The sequence below is a fragment of the Nyctereutes procyonoides genome, unplaced genomic scaffold, assembly GCF_905146905.1.
Source record: "Nyctereutes procyonoides isolate TBG_1078 unplaced genomic scaffold, NYPRO_anot_genome, whole genome shotgun sequence".
Taxonomy (NCBI): domain Eukaryota; kingdom Metazoa; phylum Chordata; class Mammalia; order Carnivora; family Canidae; genus Nyctereutes; species Nyctereutes procyonoides.
Genome location: NW_026575132.1, coordinates 10,936,748 through 10,953,969, shown reverse-complemented (window position 1 = coordinate 10,953,969; position 17,222 = coordinate 10,936,748). Strand labels below are relative to the sequence as shown.

The window sequence follows — 17,222 nt, the reverse complement described above, 5'->3', positions numbered from 1 at the left end:
TTTATTTATTTATTCATCAGAGAGAGAGAGAGGGAGAGAGAGAGAGAGAGGCAGAGACACAAGCAGAGGGAGAAACAGGCTCCATGCTGGAGCCCGACATGGGACTCTACCCGGGGTCTCCAGGATCACACCCTGGGCTGACGGGGGCGCTAAACCGCTGAGCCACAGGGCTGCCCTCCTTTAAAAAAATCTTTAAAAAAACCAAAAGTCTACCTGTTCTTGCAATAATATGATCTTACTATAATTCCAGGTATAGTCCACAGCTGTTCAAAAGTCTTTATTCAACCATCTTGGGATTGAATGGGACCCTAGAAGTCAGTTATTTTAATCTGCAACATGGGGATCCCTCCTACAGCTTTCTATATCTTCTGGGGTCAAAGAAAGTCCACTACTGTCATGGGAACTCATTCCATTGGTGGATAAGTGAAATTGTTCAAGGATTCTTCTTACTGTATCAAAAATAGCGTGTCTGAGCTTTCCGTGTATTCACCTTAACTCCACAGCCACCCAGTAGAGGGCCAGCCTTTTTGCTCTGTGAGAACCCTCAGTCCTCTGGAGAGAGTTTCTTTGCCCCCTGGGTTTTCTCTTTTTGGGCTCTTCCTCCTTGTGCCTTGGTCTCCATGCCCTCCTCTCTCCGAGTAGGCCTTCTTAGAGCATATAGCACAGAGTTGCCATTAGGGGTGGGGAAAAACACAGACTTTGGGGACAAAGAGTCTGATCATTAAATCTACTTAAATTTGGTTCTGTGTTCTTCCTTGCAAAATAATTACACCTACCTTCTAGTCTTATGAAGAGGATTAAACAGATCTGTAAACTAATAGATGCACAGTAAATATTTACTTCAATATAATTTTTCTTTTTTTTAAAGCTTTTATTTTATTTTATTTATTCATGAGAGACACAGAAAGAGAGAGGCAGAAACACAGGCAGAGGGAGAAGCAGGCTCCATGCAGGGAGCCCGATGTGGGACTCGATCCCAGGACTCTGAGATCACGCCCTGGGCCCAAGGCAGGCGCTAAACTGCTGAGCCACCCAGGTACCCCCGATTTTTCTTTTAAAGTGGGATGGGGGCAGCCCGGGTGGCCCAGCAGTTTAGCGCCACCTTCAGCCTAGGGTGTGATCCTGGAGACCCGGGATCGAGTCCCAGGTCAGGCTCCCTACATGGAGCCTGCTTCTCCCTCTGCCTGTGTCTCTGCCTCTCTCTCTCTGTGTCTCTCATGAATAAATAAATAAAATCTTTTTGTTTTAAAGTAGGATGGGTAGATAAGTGATAATTTAGATGGGACCTAATCAATGTAAACTATTTCCTTTCTCTGGGACACCATCTTATTATCTCATTTATATCACCTAAAAGTATTGGTATTATCTTTCATGGGCAGCCAGACACATTGTACTTAAAAAGTACCAATTTCCATTAAGCCACAGCCTTACCTAACTTGTTGACATTTTAAATCTAAAGTGTAAGAAATTAAATCAGATAAAATTTTATAGGAATAAATGTTGTACTGGTTTGTTCATTAGCTTTTAGGGTTTTTGTTTGTTTGTTTTTAATAGACTTTGTTTTTTAGAGCAATTTTAGGTTTACAGCAACATTTAGTAGAAGTTACAGAGACTCTCCCCTCCCCCCAAAAAAGCTAGAGACTTCTCATATACCCCCTTATCCCCACACATGCATAGCCTCCCCCTACCAGGATGGTACATTTGTTATAATTTTTTTTTTTACTTTTTTTTTTTACATTTGTTATAATTGAACCTGCACTGATACATTATTATCATCCTAAACCCAGAGTTTACATTAGGATTTGTTCTTGGTGTTGTACATTCTACAGGTTTGGACAAATTATAATCACATGTATCTACTATCATAGTATCATACTTAGTTTCACTTCCTTTAAAATCCTCTGCATTCTATTCATCCCTCCCTCCTAAACTCCTGGCAACCACTGACATTTTTACTATCTTCATAGTTTTGCCTCTTCCAGAATGTCATATAGCCATAATCATATAGTATGTAGTTTTGGTTTTTTTTAAGATACTATTTATTTATTTGAGAGAGCGAGCGAGCACAAGTGGGTGGAGGGGCAGAGGGAGAGGGAGAAACAGACTCCCTGAGCAGGGAGCTGGCCGGGCTCCATTCCAGGACCCTGGGATCATGACCCAAGGCAGATGCTTAATTGACTGAGCCACCCAGGTGGCCCCAGTATGTAGTCTTTTCAATTGGCTTCTTTCACTTAGTAATATTCATTTGAGGCTCCTTCGTGTCTTTTCATAGCTTGATAGCTCTTTTTTTTTTTTTTTTGGTGTGTGCTGAATAATATTCTGTTGTACCACAGTTTGTCTATCCACTCTCTCACTGGAGGACATCTTGGTTGTGTCCAAATTATGTAGGTTTTTGTGCAGACATGTTTTTAACTCCTTTGTGTAAATACCAAGGAGCATGAGATGATGGTTGGATCATGTGGTAAGAGTATGTTTAGTTTTGTAAGAAACTGCCGAACTGTCTTCCAAAGTGGCTGTACCATTTTGCATTCTAACCAGCAATGAGCAAGAGTTCCTGTTGCTCCACCTCCTTGCTGGTATTTGGTGTTGTCAGTGTTCTGGAACTTGGTCATTCTAATAGGTATATAGTTATACATACACGTTAACTTTTTTAAATTTAAATTTTTATTTTTGTTTTAAAGATTTTATTTATTTATTCATGAGAGATAGATAGAGAGAGAGAGAGAGAGAGGCAGAGACATAGGCAGAGGGAGAAGCAGGCTCCCCATAGGGAGCTCGATGTGGGACTCTATCCTGGGACTCCAGGATCACATCCTGAGCTGAAGGCAGATGCCCAAACACTGTGCAACCCAAGTGTCCCTAAATTTAAATTTTTTAAAAAAGACTTTATTAATTTGAGAGAGAGCAAGCACGAGTGGGTGGAGGGGCCATGGGAGAAGGGTGGAGGGAGAAGGTGAGGGATGAGCTCCAACTGAACCACCCAGGTGCCCCTGTGCATCAGCTTTTAGCAAGGTCTCAGTCTTTTGAATCACAATCCAATGCTAAATATCAGCTGTGTCTTCAAGATTTGTGTATTTACAGATCTGATAGGTATGTGATTTTTGGAAAGATCACACACATTGGAGACAGCCAGACCTAGTTTGCGTCTTAACTCTGGTATGGATGAGTTATTTAACTTCGTTGAGTCTCAGTTTCCTCTTTTGTAAGATAGAAGTAATAATAATAATTACTTATATTAGTGAGTTACGTGAATAAATTCTGTACTTTCTCTAATTTTATTCAAGTGATTAATACAAATATTTGACCAGAATGGAGCTTAAGACTGTACCTTGTACCACACCACTATTGGCTTTTCCCTAAGTTGAAAAACCATTTTCACTGAGCACATACATTTTTCCCATAATCCAGCCCACACAGTTTCATATTCCAGTTGTATTTGGAGAAGTTTAGTCAAATACCTTACTAAAATCAAATAGTAAGGTAGATTTTTTGGGGCCACTTGTATGCAGTTTTTCTCTTTCCATCTCAGACTTTGCATCCATAGGTATTATTCTTAATTCTTTTTTAATTAGTTCTTCCTCATTCTTCTAAAGGATATATAGAAGTCTCTGGTTTCTAGGTTACTACATTTCTTGAGTAGATGATCCCTGGGTGAAGTAATTTGAGTTTCCCTGGCTTCTTTTAGAAGGAGTCATTGTAGAAAATGATACATGTGTTAACTGAGACAGATCTCTCCTTTTATCTGAGGGTTGTGTGTGTGCACACATGCATGTGTGTCTGATGGTGCAGCAGGGCTTGAATTACATCTTTGGAACTCTTTGTTCTCATCTATCTATTCAGTATCTCACCATCAAATCAGAGCTTAGGTTCCTCATCGCTTTTGCTATCATCCCCGATAAGCGGGATTCAGTAGAAGCAGATAGCCAAAAAATTTAAATCAAAGGAGTTCAACCCAAACTTCTAAAACCCAGCAAGAGTGGAGTAGTAGTGTGTTTTGATAATCCAGTTAATGAAGAAAGAAGCGCCCCCTAGGAAATCTTAACAAAGAGTCTTAAGCAAGTCCTTTTGTTGACAACTTTATCCAAGAAACCATCTTCCTTGAGACTCTTCTGAACTTTAGACTAATCCTCTCCTTGCCACAGAAGTCCTTTTGTTGGGGGAAATTGTAAGTGAACACAGGAGGGACAGGCCTTGTAAGCACCAGCTCTGTCTCCAGATTCTTTTAATTGTTAGCCTTTCATCTGGCCTGTAGTCCTTCTGGCCCATGGATCTCTCTTTCAGATCACAAAATAGATGAACATATTCAGAAATCCTCTTCTCAGACAATTTCAGCCTATTGTCTAATTTTTGAGCCAATCAATGTTAAATGCTACGCAAACGACAACAGCAATAATTATTTATTGCTTTGTCTTCAAATATCATGTCTGTTACCTTGGACCTCATATCTACAATATTCCAGATCACAGGTGATGGCATGAAAACTCTGGTCCATTGTGCAGTTAGATTTGAAGCTTCTTACTACGGCAAAGCAAATTAAAACTGAAACAGCAGTCATGTAGCCCTAAAAGCAAATGAAAAATAAACAAAATCCAAAATATATGAGTCAGATTAAGGAAAACCTATTCAACATTAGTGCACAGTTATTGATGGAATTATATATAGAAATAGAAAAGGTAATAATAAATTATAACAGAGACTGTGTCTTACCCCTGGTACTAAGAACCAAAAGAGCTTTAAAAAATAACAAAAATCAATCTCCAGATATACAAGCTGCAGTTATACCATATCATACCCCATTGTTCAAAACATGCCAAGCTTTGAAGTAATATGCATATAGTGCCTGGCACACAATATGTACCCAGGAAATTTTAGTTCCCTTCTATTTCTCTATTGTAGATATCATTGTACGTTTTTTTTTCCCCATTTCTGAAACTGGCATTTTGAGGATCTTATAAGAGCTTTAATTTTGAGGCATTGCTGCCAGTTACAAGTCCTAATATCCCAATTTACATTTTGAATCTCCTGAAAAGTGAATATTTTAACATAAATTCAATTTAGTGGAAAAGGTTTACAGGCCCCAAGTGTCCATATGATTACCTTTAGTCTGTTTAACTACAGCACACCCAGATTTTGCTGATCCCAAGCCATTTATTAAACAGTTTAATTGCTCTAGATTCTCCCTATTGTGATTCATCTCCTACGGGTTTTATCTCCTTACATTAATACCAAGGGCCTAGGGATATCAACGAGGTTACTCCAATAGAGGCTAAATCTGCTTCCTCCCTCTCTCAATTGCTGGCACAGGTGCCAAGTTTGACATGCTGCATTTAATTGACCTTCCCTGGTGACCATTTTTTATCTGTAGGTAACAATCCTTTGTGGAAAGTCTCTGAAGATCAGAGAGGAAGGGTTATCGCCTCACTTTCTGATTGCTTAGTAAAATAAAATAACGACAATACCAAAAGTAATAGTAATGCTAATGGAACACCACCATCTGAGACCACTTCCATTAATATCTTTGATAATTTTATGAAGGGTAAATCCTCCACTTTATTTATTTTTTCTTTTTAAAAGGCTTTTTTTTTAAATTTTTTTATTTATTTATGATAGTCACACACACACATAGAGAGAGAGAGAGGCAGAGACACAGGCAGAGGGAGAAGCAGGCTCCATGCACCGGGAGCCTGACGTGGGATTCGATCCCGGGTCTCCAGGATCGCGCCCTGGGCCAAAGGCAGGCGCTAAACCGCTGCACCACCCAGGGATCCCCAATCCTCCACTTTATAGAACGTAGCTTAGATACACCCTATGCTTATAACTAGTGGGGTTTCAAGTGACATAATTACACAGCAAAATCTCTGCTTTCGGAAATATTGTTTCCTAAATATTGCTTTAGGAAATCCCAGGGGCTTGGGAAATACCATATTATTGTGTTGCCTGTTGTAAAATTGTGTGTTGTCAAAATATACAAACTTGGATATTGCATAAAGTGCTCTGAGGAACAGCTATAATTCTAAAGTTCCCTGACTTTTCCAAATTTCTAAATACAGTGATTTTAGAAAATCCAGAAGGCCACAACTCTGATATGTACATGCCTTTAAATATCAATAGACAGAGATCCAAGATAAAGTGGTAAAGAACTGAATCCTGTCATGTGGATGAGGTTACAAGGGGGCAGGTGTGGGGAGCATGTCAGTAGTTACCATCTAGGCCCCAACAGTTCTGTTAGGAAGCATGGCCAAGTTGTGGTTGCCAAATGGGTGGTCAAATCACAGTCTAACACTTGTGGCTTGGGATATAGCTAGGTCACCTAAAGGGCCAGTTGATTGGCTAGCTTTGTGTGTGGGTCCCACCTTGTTTCCTCTATCTGGATTACTGTCCCCTCTCCCCACTGTGGAAGGCCCAGTATGGAAAGTGATCTTGTAACATCTATGGGGTGCCTATACTTTAACAGCTTTTGGGGTTGTTCCATCTGGCTTCCTGTGCCTCCCAGAACTCCTTTTAGGGTATGGTCATGTCAGAAGAATCCTCCATACCACACTTCCTCCTAAAGATGACCTTAGAAGGCTGGGCTACCCTGGGCTGATTGAGGAGAGTAGCTGTGTCTGAGACACTGTGGATGGTTCCCCCATCAGGTCCTTGTGTTCCCCAAACTCACTGAGAGAACTCCCTGGAATCAACTGTGCAGGAGGGGTAGCCTAAGAAGCCGGGAACAGGCAGGACTAGATTCTCACAGGCATCTAAAATCATCTCTTGGGTGGGGCCAGGCCCTCTCTGGTACTTGGGGGCAGGCCAGGTATAATTTGCACCACCATGGTGACCAACCATCCAGGTTTACCCAGGGCTGTGCCAATTTTAGCACCGAATGTCACACATCCCAGGACACTCCTCAGTCTTGGGATGGGTTTTGAGCTCTGATTTGTCCTATCAGCTGATGGAGAGAACTACACAGTTTAGGGAATGTAACATGCCAGTGTGGTACTTTATTGCACGTGTACCAGTTAAAGGCCTTATAATGACTCATAAGTTTTGTCTTAGGAGTCTTCTCCTCTGGGAGTGAGAGAGACAGGTGATGTACATTACCATCCTCCTTTCACAGCCCAGAGGCTAGGCCACCTGTCCCTAGAGTGGGAATAATGAGAAAGACACAGCATAGAGGTGCTCTGAATCTGTGAATAATGTCCTCTCCACCTGGCGGTGATGGATTTTCAGTTCTATTCATAAGGAGGCTCACTGTTGGGACCACTTACCTGAAAGGATGTTGGTGACGTCGCTCCTTCTTTTCACCAGCATTTGCTAAACTGGGCTGGGTGGTGACCTTTCCGGTAGGAGACCAAAAGGTCACACATCTCTGGCTTTAGCCTCACTCCTGAAACTGTAAACAAAGACTCCTCTGTAGGGAAGAAAAGAGAGAAGCACAAACATATTATTTCCTGGAATGTTTCACGGTGTATTTTTAATGTCTTGTAATATTTGTCACCTGCAGAGACATCAAAACACAACCAATAATTTATACTGACTCATGGGCAACTCGCTTTACTGAATCTACCAATAGTTGTCAAGTGCTTTTTTTTTTTTGTCAAGTGCTTCTTATTTGATTCAATTCGACACACATTTATCAAATGAGCACTTGGGTAAGGCGTTATACTGTTGAAGATTCAAAAGCAGGAACAGGACTGGGGATATACACACTAACCAGGGCTGAAGGTGAGGTGCAAGTAAAGAATTAGGATGGCCTCTCTCCTGTGTCCCCCAGGGAGCACAGGAAAAGCATGGACAAGTGGCCTTTGAGCCATGAAGGAAGACTATCCTTTCAACAGTCAAGAAATTCTAGGGAGGATATTGCTGGCTGGCGGGGGGGGGGGGGGGGGGGGCAGCATGAGCTAAGGCAAGGTGGAAGGAAAGTGTCTGAGAGAATTGCAAAGTAATCTTGCACAGTTAGAGCAAGACAGACTAGTAGATGAAGTAGGAAAAATGAGTCGGAACCAGATAGTGAAGGGAGTAAATATCAAGCCAAGGAGTCTGGACAGTAGTCCCAGCGATGGCAGGCAATGAGCATCATGCTGGGGCTAGATGTGCTTTGGAAACTTTAGAATCCTGGTGCATTACTTACATTAGGCAATCTATTTAAATAGACCCTATGGTACAACTTTTGTAAATCAAAAGAAATTGAAATATATATACATAAATACATAAATATATAAATGTATATGTATATAAACCTACACACGTACATATATATATATATATATATATATAGTGTATATATGTGTGTATACGCACACACACACTACCTTTGCCCTCTGATTTATGTATTGGGTTAGTTCAGTTTGCTGGCAGTTTGGTTGTTAAGTGAGTGTTATTCTTGGGTGCTTACTATGCTAAAGTTATAGGTCAAATCCTTCCAAGGTTAACATTTTAAGGAGCTCATCTGCAAAATGGGGATAGTAAAACCTCCTGGCAGATTTCTATAAGTTTAAAGGAGATAATATGGGAAACATCGCAGGTTGTTCTTGATACACTGTAGTTTTAATAAGCAGCAGCCTTTGTTCCAAGCCATCAGCATAGATACCACCTGAGAAAAACAGCAAGAGGCAACAGCCACATTGTCACCAAAGCACATCCGCAAACCTACATCGGACATCCTTTCATTTGGGCATTGCTTTTCCAAGGCTCACAATCTGCGCCAACCCGGGCTGCCGTAAATATTACACAATTTAACAAAAAGAGAAGCTTCTAGCTTTGGCACACCAAAAACATAATATGCCTTAATATTGTTTGCTGGAGGGTGCTCACACCCAAAGAGAATTAAAAACCTGCAGGACCATCTCTGCCTTTATAGGCCTACATATCTGCCTTGGATGCCATGAGTAGTTTTGTGTCCTTGCGTCCAAGGCCATGAGTCCTTGCGTTTAGATCGACACACTTGCTAGGCTATAAAGGGGAGACATCAAGTTTTGTTGGTTGCATAATACATTCTCACAGGTACATTATAATACACAATTTCACATTCATTTTTTTTCTAGTTCCTGTCATAGCATAAATAAACAGCTGAAATAGTGTGGGAACTTCACAGATTACTCTTAAATCAATTCAAACCCAAACCACTTTGGGAATTTCCATCAGGGAGAAGTGTCCTCTTGCCTTGGGGAGAGTGGCATGAAGATTTCCCTCAGGCCTCCTTGTCCCTCAAAAGTAGCACCTCAAAAGCCAGGGAGGAGGGAAAAGGAGAGGGGGGGAGGGGAAAGAAGGGGGGGGTGAGGAGGAAGGAGGAAGAATTGGTGGCTGAGAAAGAAGGGAGAAAAGGGAATTGGAGTGGTGTGAGAGAGGGAGAGGGAAAATTGGGGACACAGAAAGAGAGAGAGACAGAGAGAGAAATAGTCCAGTGAAACAGTGTTGGGAGGGGAACCAGTTAATCAGAGGGATTCCAGTTTGGCCTGGAACTGCCCGACTCTCCTTTGGACTCATAAGAAAAGAAAACAAAAACAAGAAAAAGAAAAAAAAAAGGAAGAAAGAAAGAAAAGAAGGAAGAAAGCAGCCGAGCGGTTCTCCTGCAGCGATCCACAGATGCAAAACCTTCCATTCGACTGACTCCTCATTAGCTTACTGAATCTGACAGCATAATTATCACAGCCGCTTCGCACTTAGAATAAATAAATACGAAAGTGGGTGTTTAAAATTTTTTGAGAAGGGAAATTCAGTCATCTAGACAGTCAGTAGGACAAGTTTATTTAAAACTTTTAGATTCTTCTGTATTTAGATCATTTCGGAACGAGATAATGAGAGAGTTGTCTTTCAGGCTAATTGAGTTCCTAAGCTCCTGGCTGTTGGCTGTCACCCCTTTCAAACTTTAACTTTCCTTCCTTTAGAAATCCGATCCTGGTGTCTCCATTTACTCGTCCTGGGCTGATAACCCGGGGAAGGCTGGGCGCACGGCGCTGCAGAAAGTGACTTAATGGGATTGAGGGGCTAAACAACCCTTCAGAGGAAACAAGATAATCGAATCTCTTTTACTTGCCTGTAATGGCTAAAAGAGAAAGCGCGAATTGAAGAGAAAGCTTGGAAATGGAACCAGAGTTTCAAAATGTCTTGTCATTTCCCCATCACGTGGCTTTTGCACGCCCCTTACACACCAGTGTAATCAGTGCATCAGCTGGAGTCGCTCGGTGCAGGGCATTGAGTGTGGGCCCCGCGCCACCTTAGCTCCTGGGTCTGCCTGTATATGGGCTTCGGATCTTCAAAGGCCACAGGACCCCACGGTGCCACTTGCAGATGGGGGTGCTAACTCACGGAGTGCACTTAAAGCTCTGACTGGGGGCGCAGCACATATGCATTTCCGATTAAAGCAGATGACCGCTCCTTTTAAAATTAATTAGTGCCTATTTATCTTTTCCTCTCCCTCCCACCTCTCATTCTCCTAGGACCGCATTTATGTGAACCCTTGCATTCAGTGAGTTAAAAGATTTCTAAAATAAACATTCTGTCAATCTGGGGTAAAGGAGACTAATGTTAACCCATTGTGTAGGCTGAGAGATGGAGGTTTCTGAAGGCCAATAAGGCACACCACCTTGGAAAAACTGGAGAATGCAGGTCCTTTAACTCTCCTTCCAGGGCCTGAGCTCCCCGTACCATTTGCCCTACCTCATTCTTTTAAACAATAGATGCAATATAACGTCGACGTTAAAGAAAACTTTGAAAAAGAAACAAAAGTCACCCGGGATCCCCCTAAGCTCCCAAAGCATTTTTATTTTTGTATGCTATCTTTCAGTTTTGTTGATGTGCAAAATACATTTTCACAAGTAGATTCCAATATGCAGTCCTGGATCCTGCTCTCTTTTAGCTCATTTCCTAATAGCATAAATATATCCATATTACCTCACACCCTTGGGAATTATTCTAAATGGCTACATAGGACTGTATGCAGAGTCAGTATAACATGATCCAACCTGTTCTGTAGTGTTGAATATTTAGATTCTTTGTTTTTATTTTATAAGTTTGAAAATAAAATTATAGACAACACTGCAATGAACATTTTTATGCATCTAGGGTTCTTTTTTTTTTTCCTGTTCAATTGTTTCTTTGAATAATTTCCAGAAGCCAAAGGACAGGGTTGAAGGTTGTCACCCTTTTTATGGCTCCTGATACGTATGCCATAAGGCTTTGAGAAGGTTACTCCATCTTACAACACCATCAGCAGAAAATCATTTTACCGCAATCTCACTAATACTGGGAGTCATTAAGCTGAGGGGAAAAAAAATAACTTCTTATGAGTTAGTTGTATATATTTAATTACTAGTAAGGCTGTCTTTTTGTTCCATGTGTTGGTACTTTTTTTGTTTTCCTTATGTAAAATGCTATTTTAAACCTTTGCCCAATTTTTTGTTGGACTCCTGAAATTACCTTATAAAACTGAATGAGTTATAGTAAAACAAGAAAAGAACCACTATTGATTAAGAAATCTTAAAATCCAAATGTGACTGTGTATTACAAAACAAACCCAAAAAAACAAAACAAAACAAAAACAAAAAGAAAAGAAAGGGAACATAAACCAAGACAAGATGACATTGAGGATTAAGGAAGAAGGCAGTGGTATCTCTATTAAATCTCTATTAAATCAAATTGGGGGTGTCTGGGTGGCTCAGTCAGTTAAGCTACTCATTCTTGGTTTCTGTTCAGGTCATGATCTCATGGGTCATGATCTCATGGGTGGGGGGGGGGCGGTGATGGAGTACCAGCTGGGCTCCCTGGTCAGCAGGGAGTCTGCTTGAAGATTCTCTCCCTCTGCTCCTTCCCCTACTTGTGCACTTGTGTGTGTGCTCTCTTTCTCTAAAACAAATAAGTAAATCTTAAAAAAAAAATGAACCTTCTTAATTCTGAGATATTAAATATATTACCTGGGGGCAAGTGCAATCTTTCTTGGGAAGGCTCTAAAACAAACATAGATAGAACATGAAAGAATAGAAAGGTCACAGGACTGGGGGTACAGACCTTGGTTCTTAATCCTAGTTTTGCTACTAAGTTCCCATGTAATCTTTAGTAAGCAGCAACGAGTAGTGGGAAGGGTGGCATAGGAGTCTGATTTGAAGTCAAACCTGGGCTCTCCCACTTACTAGTTCTATGGCTTTGAGCAATTTCCTTAGCCTCTCTCAGTCCCAATTTTCTAATATGCAATATGAAGATAATAACTCCAGCCTCATAAGTTAGTCTACAAATTGAATGAGAATTTGTGTAAAGCACACAGATGCCCAATAAATGGCAGCCACTATTCTTTCTGAGGTGTCAGGGACTCCATCTATATAATGAAGTTATGGAATACCAAGTCTCTGAGATCTCACACTCAAAGGGTCACTGACTTCTTCCTTTAACCCTTTCCAGGATCTTCCCTGATGTTCTGGAATCCCTTGAGGACATCTTTGGGCATAGAAGGTGAGGAAGTTATGGAGCACACGTCCTAACTTCTTGTTTCTTATTGTCCTGCTTAAGTACTGAATTAGTGGAGGATTTAAAAGGTTGGAGAGGGTGGTCTGAATTAGGTTACAAACTCCTAGAGGCAGAAAAGAGAGGCTTGGAGCAGAATCTTTCTTCCCTCCCATCCCCTGAAACCTGGCCTCTAGAATGACAAAATATTCTGGTTAAATTTTAAATAGATTAGACAATAAAAGCAAAACAGAATAAATTTGAAATCATCAGCATACAAAGAATGACACTAAATTTCACTAGTATATGGTAAAGAATATTTAAATTGGGGCAGATGGCTGGCTTAGTCTGTGGAGCATGCAACTCTTGATCTTGGGATTGTGAGTTTGAGCCCTACTTGGGGATAGAGTTTACCTTAAAAAAAAAAAAGAATAAGAATGTTTAAATTATTGCAAGAAGCCATACAATAACGAGTAAAAACCATGATGGAATATGAGTCAGCACTGTGCCCCTATTAATAAAAAGAGGACAACTTCACTATAATGTTAGATGGTATTAAGAGGAGGATGACATTCCTCTCCAACCATCCAGACCCCATCATCTTTGAAGGCCTACTCACAAAGCCATCCTAGAAGCCCATAGCTGGAGTTCCTTTCACCTTCTTTGAACACCCAGAGCACTTCACACTTGAACTGTGGCTGTTTGTATATTTGTCTCATTTCCTTATGGACTATAAGCTCTTTGAGGACAGACTGCCTGAGTAATTCATTTTTGTATCACTCAGTATCTTACTAATGATCCTCAGTAAATTTTTAATGAATGAACTGGAACAGAATTCTCCCACTAACATTAGAAATCTGAGTCTACATGGGTCCATAGTCTCAGGGGTAAGCAAAATAATTGGAACAGGTTCAGAATAGAATGAGGAAACAAAAATGATTAAAGAGTGAAGAGAAACAGAATCTATATTGGGGGGAAGGGAAGTCAAAAGAATTCAGTATCCAGAAGTGAGTTTTGGAAAGTGTTATCAAAGGATCTTCCAATATATTAAAGAGATCATTAAAAGAAGGCCTGAAAGTCCCTTATTGGAGCAAAACAAACAAACAAAAAAATCACTCTGATTTTAATGGGACAATAGGGATAAGGCCTACTGAAGAACTTCTGGGTATAGATACTAGGGTGGTGTGATGTATGGGAGAGGCAAGTGCCATGCCTTCCATGCCTGCAAGTTAGAAAGCATTTGATGATGAGAAAGACTCTGGTAAGTTGTTTTTGCAAAATTACTTGTGAAACAATTGTAAGGTTTCAAGTTTTAGGATTATTATTATTATTATTATTATTTTTTTTTTGTAAGATGCTGCAACCTGTTTTAAGGGAGAAGGGGGATTTAGTCCAGGAAGAAATGGGAGAGACTCAAGTCTGGATTCGGAAAGCAAAATGGGACCAGCCCACAGAGAAGAGAGACAGCCTTTGATGCTCTGACCATCAAGGACCAGGGCTTAAGGACCAGACTCTTAAATCACGTGGCATTTACTGCCCCAGATTAAAAAAAAAAAATTGTGGATCAGCGTCTGTGGTTCAAAATGGCTAGCTTCCAAAATCAGTCTTAACTTTCCAAGGGTAACATTTGGAAGGCTCCCTGCAAGAACAGAGCAGAGCCAGTTTCTAGAAAGGGCAGCTTAATGATTTTCTACTCCCCCCAACCCCCAAATCATTAAACAGTGTTCCTTTCCCAGAGCCCAAGTTCATTCTGAGGGCAAAGGGAATTAAACGAAGAAGCTGAACCTGCAGCTAAGATTAGAGAGTTGCCAAGGGCCTAATTTTAGGTCCTCACCGCCCCAGCTGACACTCTGCACTGCTGGCTCAGCCACGGGGACTGTGAGTGTGGCTGTGAGCTGGTGACCGAGAGGGGAGCGCATCCCCCTGGCCATCTGCAAAAGCAATTAGCTTGCTGTTGGGTATGTTTTGAGAGAGACTCCCAATACTTTCTCCATCAACAAATGTTTCTTCAGGTGTTCAAGAGTCAATGAGGGAAAATGTCAGCTCTTGGCAGAAGTTCCCACATGCTTGCCATTCTAATATTCATGTTTCTCCCCTCAAAAGTGTGCTCCAAAAGCGAACTAATCTTGGAAACCCTGAATTTTCATGGCAAGTAACCTCCTGCTCTCCTCTGGCTGTGAGCTTATTGCCACAACCTGGAGAAAGTGTTGTACGGGATTCTCAGCTTTGGGGAAATAGGCAAGGATAGATGGGATCAATTCTTGCATGTCGTGGGGAATCTCTCTGCCACTCCTCCCCCGGGATTTAGGCTGTCCCTCCACACTTCACATTATTTCCCAGCCACAGGTTTCATGCTCAGATTGTCTTCTTCAGAGGGCAGACAATAAGAGCTGGCATCTCCCAGATCAAAGGGGAAACAGAATATATTTTAAAGTGACAACTTTGTTATCCTGCAACCAGAATAAAACCAGAATAATAAAATGATATAAATATGAGCTCCTAAATGATTCCATACTGCAATGCCGTCAGAGAGCAAAATTTCCTGCATAATTACAGCAGGAAAACTCTCTTTACAAACCACTCACAAGAGTATGTGTCTTTTGGCACAATTCTTGTGCCTGGGGCAGCCCACCACCGAGATGGTGATTCTGTGTCCCTGCAGGTTGGGGACTGTGATAACTGTCCGGTGCTCTCTCTGCAAAGGAGGCTCTTAATAAAGGCTAATTGCCGCGGGCAATGAAAAAGCAAGCTGGCACTGCCAGGCCAAGGGAGTGCATCCCTTAGAGAGGTGTTCTCAGTGAGGGCCCCAGTTGTCAAAGTGCACAGACTGGCCCCAGCTGCTCTCCGGCTTCCTCTGTTTTTTTCTCTCCTATTTTCCTCATAGCTTTGCTTGCCCTGTCTACTTGTCCCACGTCCTATCTGTCGGTCTGTCTCGAAGCCTATTTCTGCGCCCCCTTCCACATGCACACATACATACACACACCCACCGGCCCCCCCCTTCCCTGTCTCTTGGCGCTGGCCCTTTCATCTTCTCCCTCGGGGATTCGAGATGTCGCTGCAGGAAGTGCTTGTCGGCCGAGGCAGCAGCAGCAGAGCCCTGTGGCTTTGACAAACCTCATTTAATTGGGAGGAAGCCAGGAGAATTTGAAAGAACTGAAACATCCACGAAACTCCTTTTATCAGGCATAATTTAAACTCTGCATGGAAAAACCCCTATATGTATAAAGAAAAGTCAACTTCCCTCCTGCTGTGAGCACTCCTCGGCTCCCCCCCAGCACAGGCAGGCTCCTGCAAGATTCCATCTTTTCATTTTTCTAAAAGTGTCAAAGTAGATTTGGGCTCTGTGGCTGGGTGAACAGAGAAGGAATACAGATGGGTCTCTCTCTCACACCCACACATGGGTGTGCGTGCTCGCCCACATGCACACGCGTACAGAGGTGCACCCTGTTGGTGCTGCTGCTTCAGATGGCCAGGGAGAACCAAAACCCAAGTTTCTAACAACACAACAGTTTGGACAGTGACTGTTTCTTGCTAATTACTTTTTTATCAGGTAAAACTCGGGCCTAGGAAACGTTGAAGGTCCCCAGTGGTTCTCAGTATGTAGAGTAATAGATCCTGGAGGAGGGCCAATGAGGGAGGTTTCTTTAAGTGGACCGAAGGGAGCGTGAGTGTGTATGAGTGTGAGAACGTGAGACTGTATGTGTGTGCACACACACTCCTGAACACGTACATTTGCCTGAAGTGGTAGTTAGAAGTCCCAGGCCCGAGAGAAGAAAGCTTAAGAGGGATATAGGCGCCTCGCCTGGGAACACTGTACCTGGAAGGAAGTAGGGGAGAGGGGGGTGCAGGCGGACCTGAGGTACAAAGGGATAAGAATTGTAGGTTGCCCCTCCCCTCCTTCCAGATTCCAATCCAGATTCACCTCCAGTCCAATCTATCTTATTTGAGTTATTCTAGTTCCTCCAAAGAACTGCCTTTAGCATATACATATTCTCTCAACATCTGTAGCTGATTATGCAGACTCCAGCTGTTTAGATATGATTTGTGCTAATATGTGTACAAGGGTGCCCTGTTTCCTCTTCCTCACCCTCTTTTCCTCCCACGCTGTAGGATCCTTGAGGTCAAGGACAAGCCTCTTTATTCCCTCAATTTTTATAGCACTTAATGTGTTCTTGACACTTAATGGCAACTTAATAAATCCTAATGACTAACTCTTCCTACAGGGTTAAGTAAGACATTAACCCCAGTTGTATGATTATGGTTATTTTTGGAGATCCTAAATAACTCATTTTAATAATAAAATGTCTCAAGAAGCCCCAAAGTAAGAGCTTTGGGCTGTGGCAGGACAATGTCCTAGATAGAGTGGAGCCACGTTTGCAGACCCTGGAGACTTTGGCCAGACTGTATGTCTAGGCCTCCTGGGCAGCAGCTCTCCCCACTCCGTCCTCATTGTCACCCCTGCCTGCCATCCTGGTCCCTCACCCCAGTCTGAGCCCCTACACCTTCCTAATTAGCTTTCTTTTCTCCTGCTTTGGGCTTCTAAAAATTGTTTTCAGTTGAATGGTGATCGTTTCCAAAGAAACCCCAACTAAGGATGGTCACCCCCAAAACAGCCAGGCCACGACCACACTGCCCACATCCTCCGCCTAGCCCTTCCTGGCCACATTCTGAGAAACTTGAGGAGAGCTCCAGCCACATGATCCCTCAGCAGATTTCAGATTTGGAGGATGACTTCAGGCCCAGGCAGCAAGGCTGATTTCAGGGTAACTTGCTTTTCTTGTGGGTGACAGGCCTGAGAGGATGCT

The 17,222-nt window shown here is 42.1% G+C and overlaps 1 protein-coding gene across 1 annotated transcript in view; it reads right to left on the bottom strand.

Annotated features, from left to right (window-relative positions):
• Positions 1–2,522: 2,522 nt before the first annotated feature.
• CDK15 (cyclin dependent kinase 15) overlaps positions 2,523–17,222 on the bottom strand; it is an 82,156-nt gene continuing 67,456 nt past the window's right edge. Inside the window, 2 exon segments of the mRNA XM_055345385.1 lie at positions 2,523–4,561; positions 7,251–7,393. Coding sequence (XP_055201360.1) covers positions 7,284–7,393 — 110 coding nt within the window. The 3' untranslated portion in view covers positions 2,523–4,561; positions 7,251–7,283.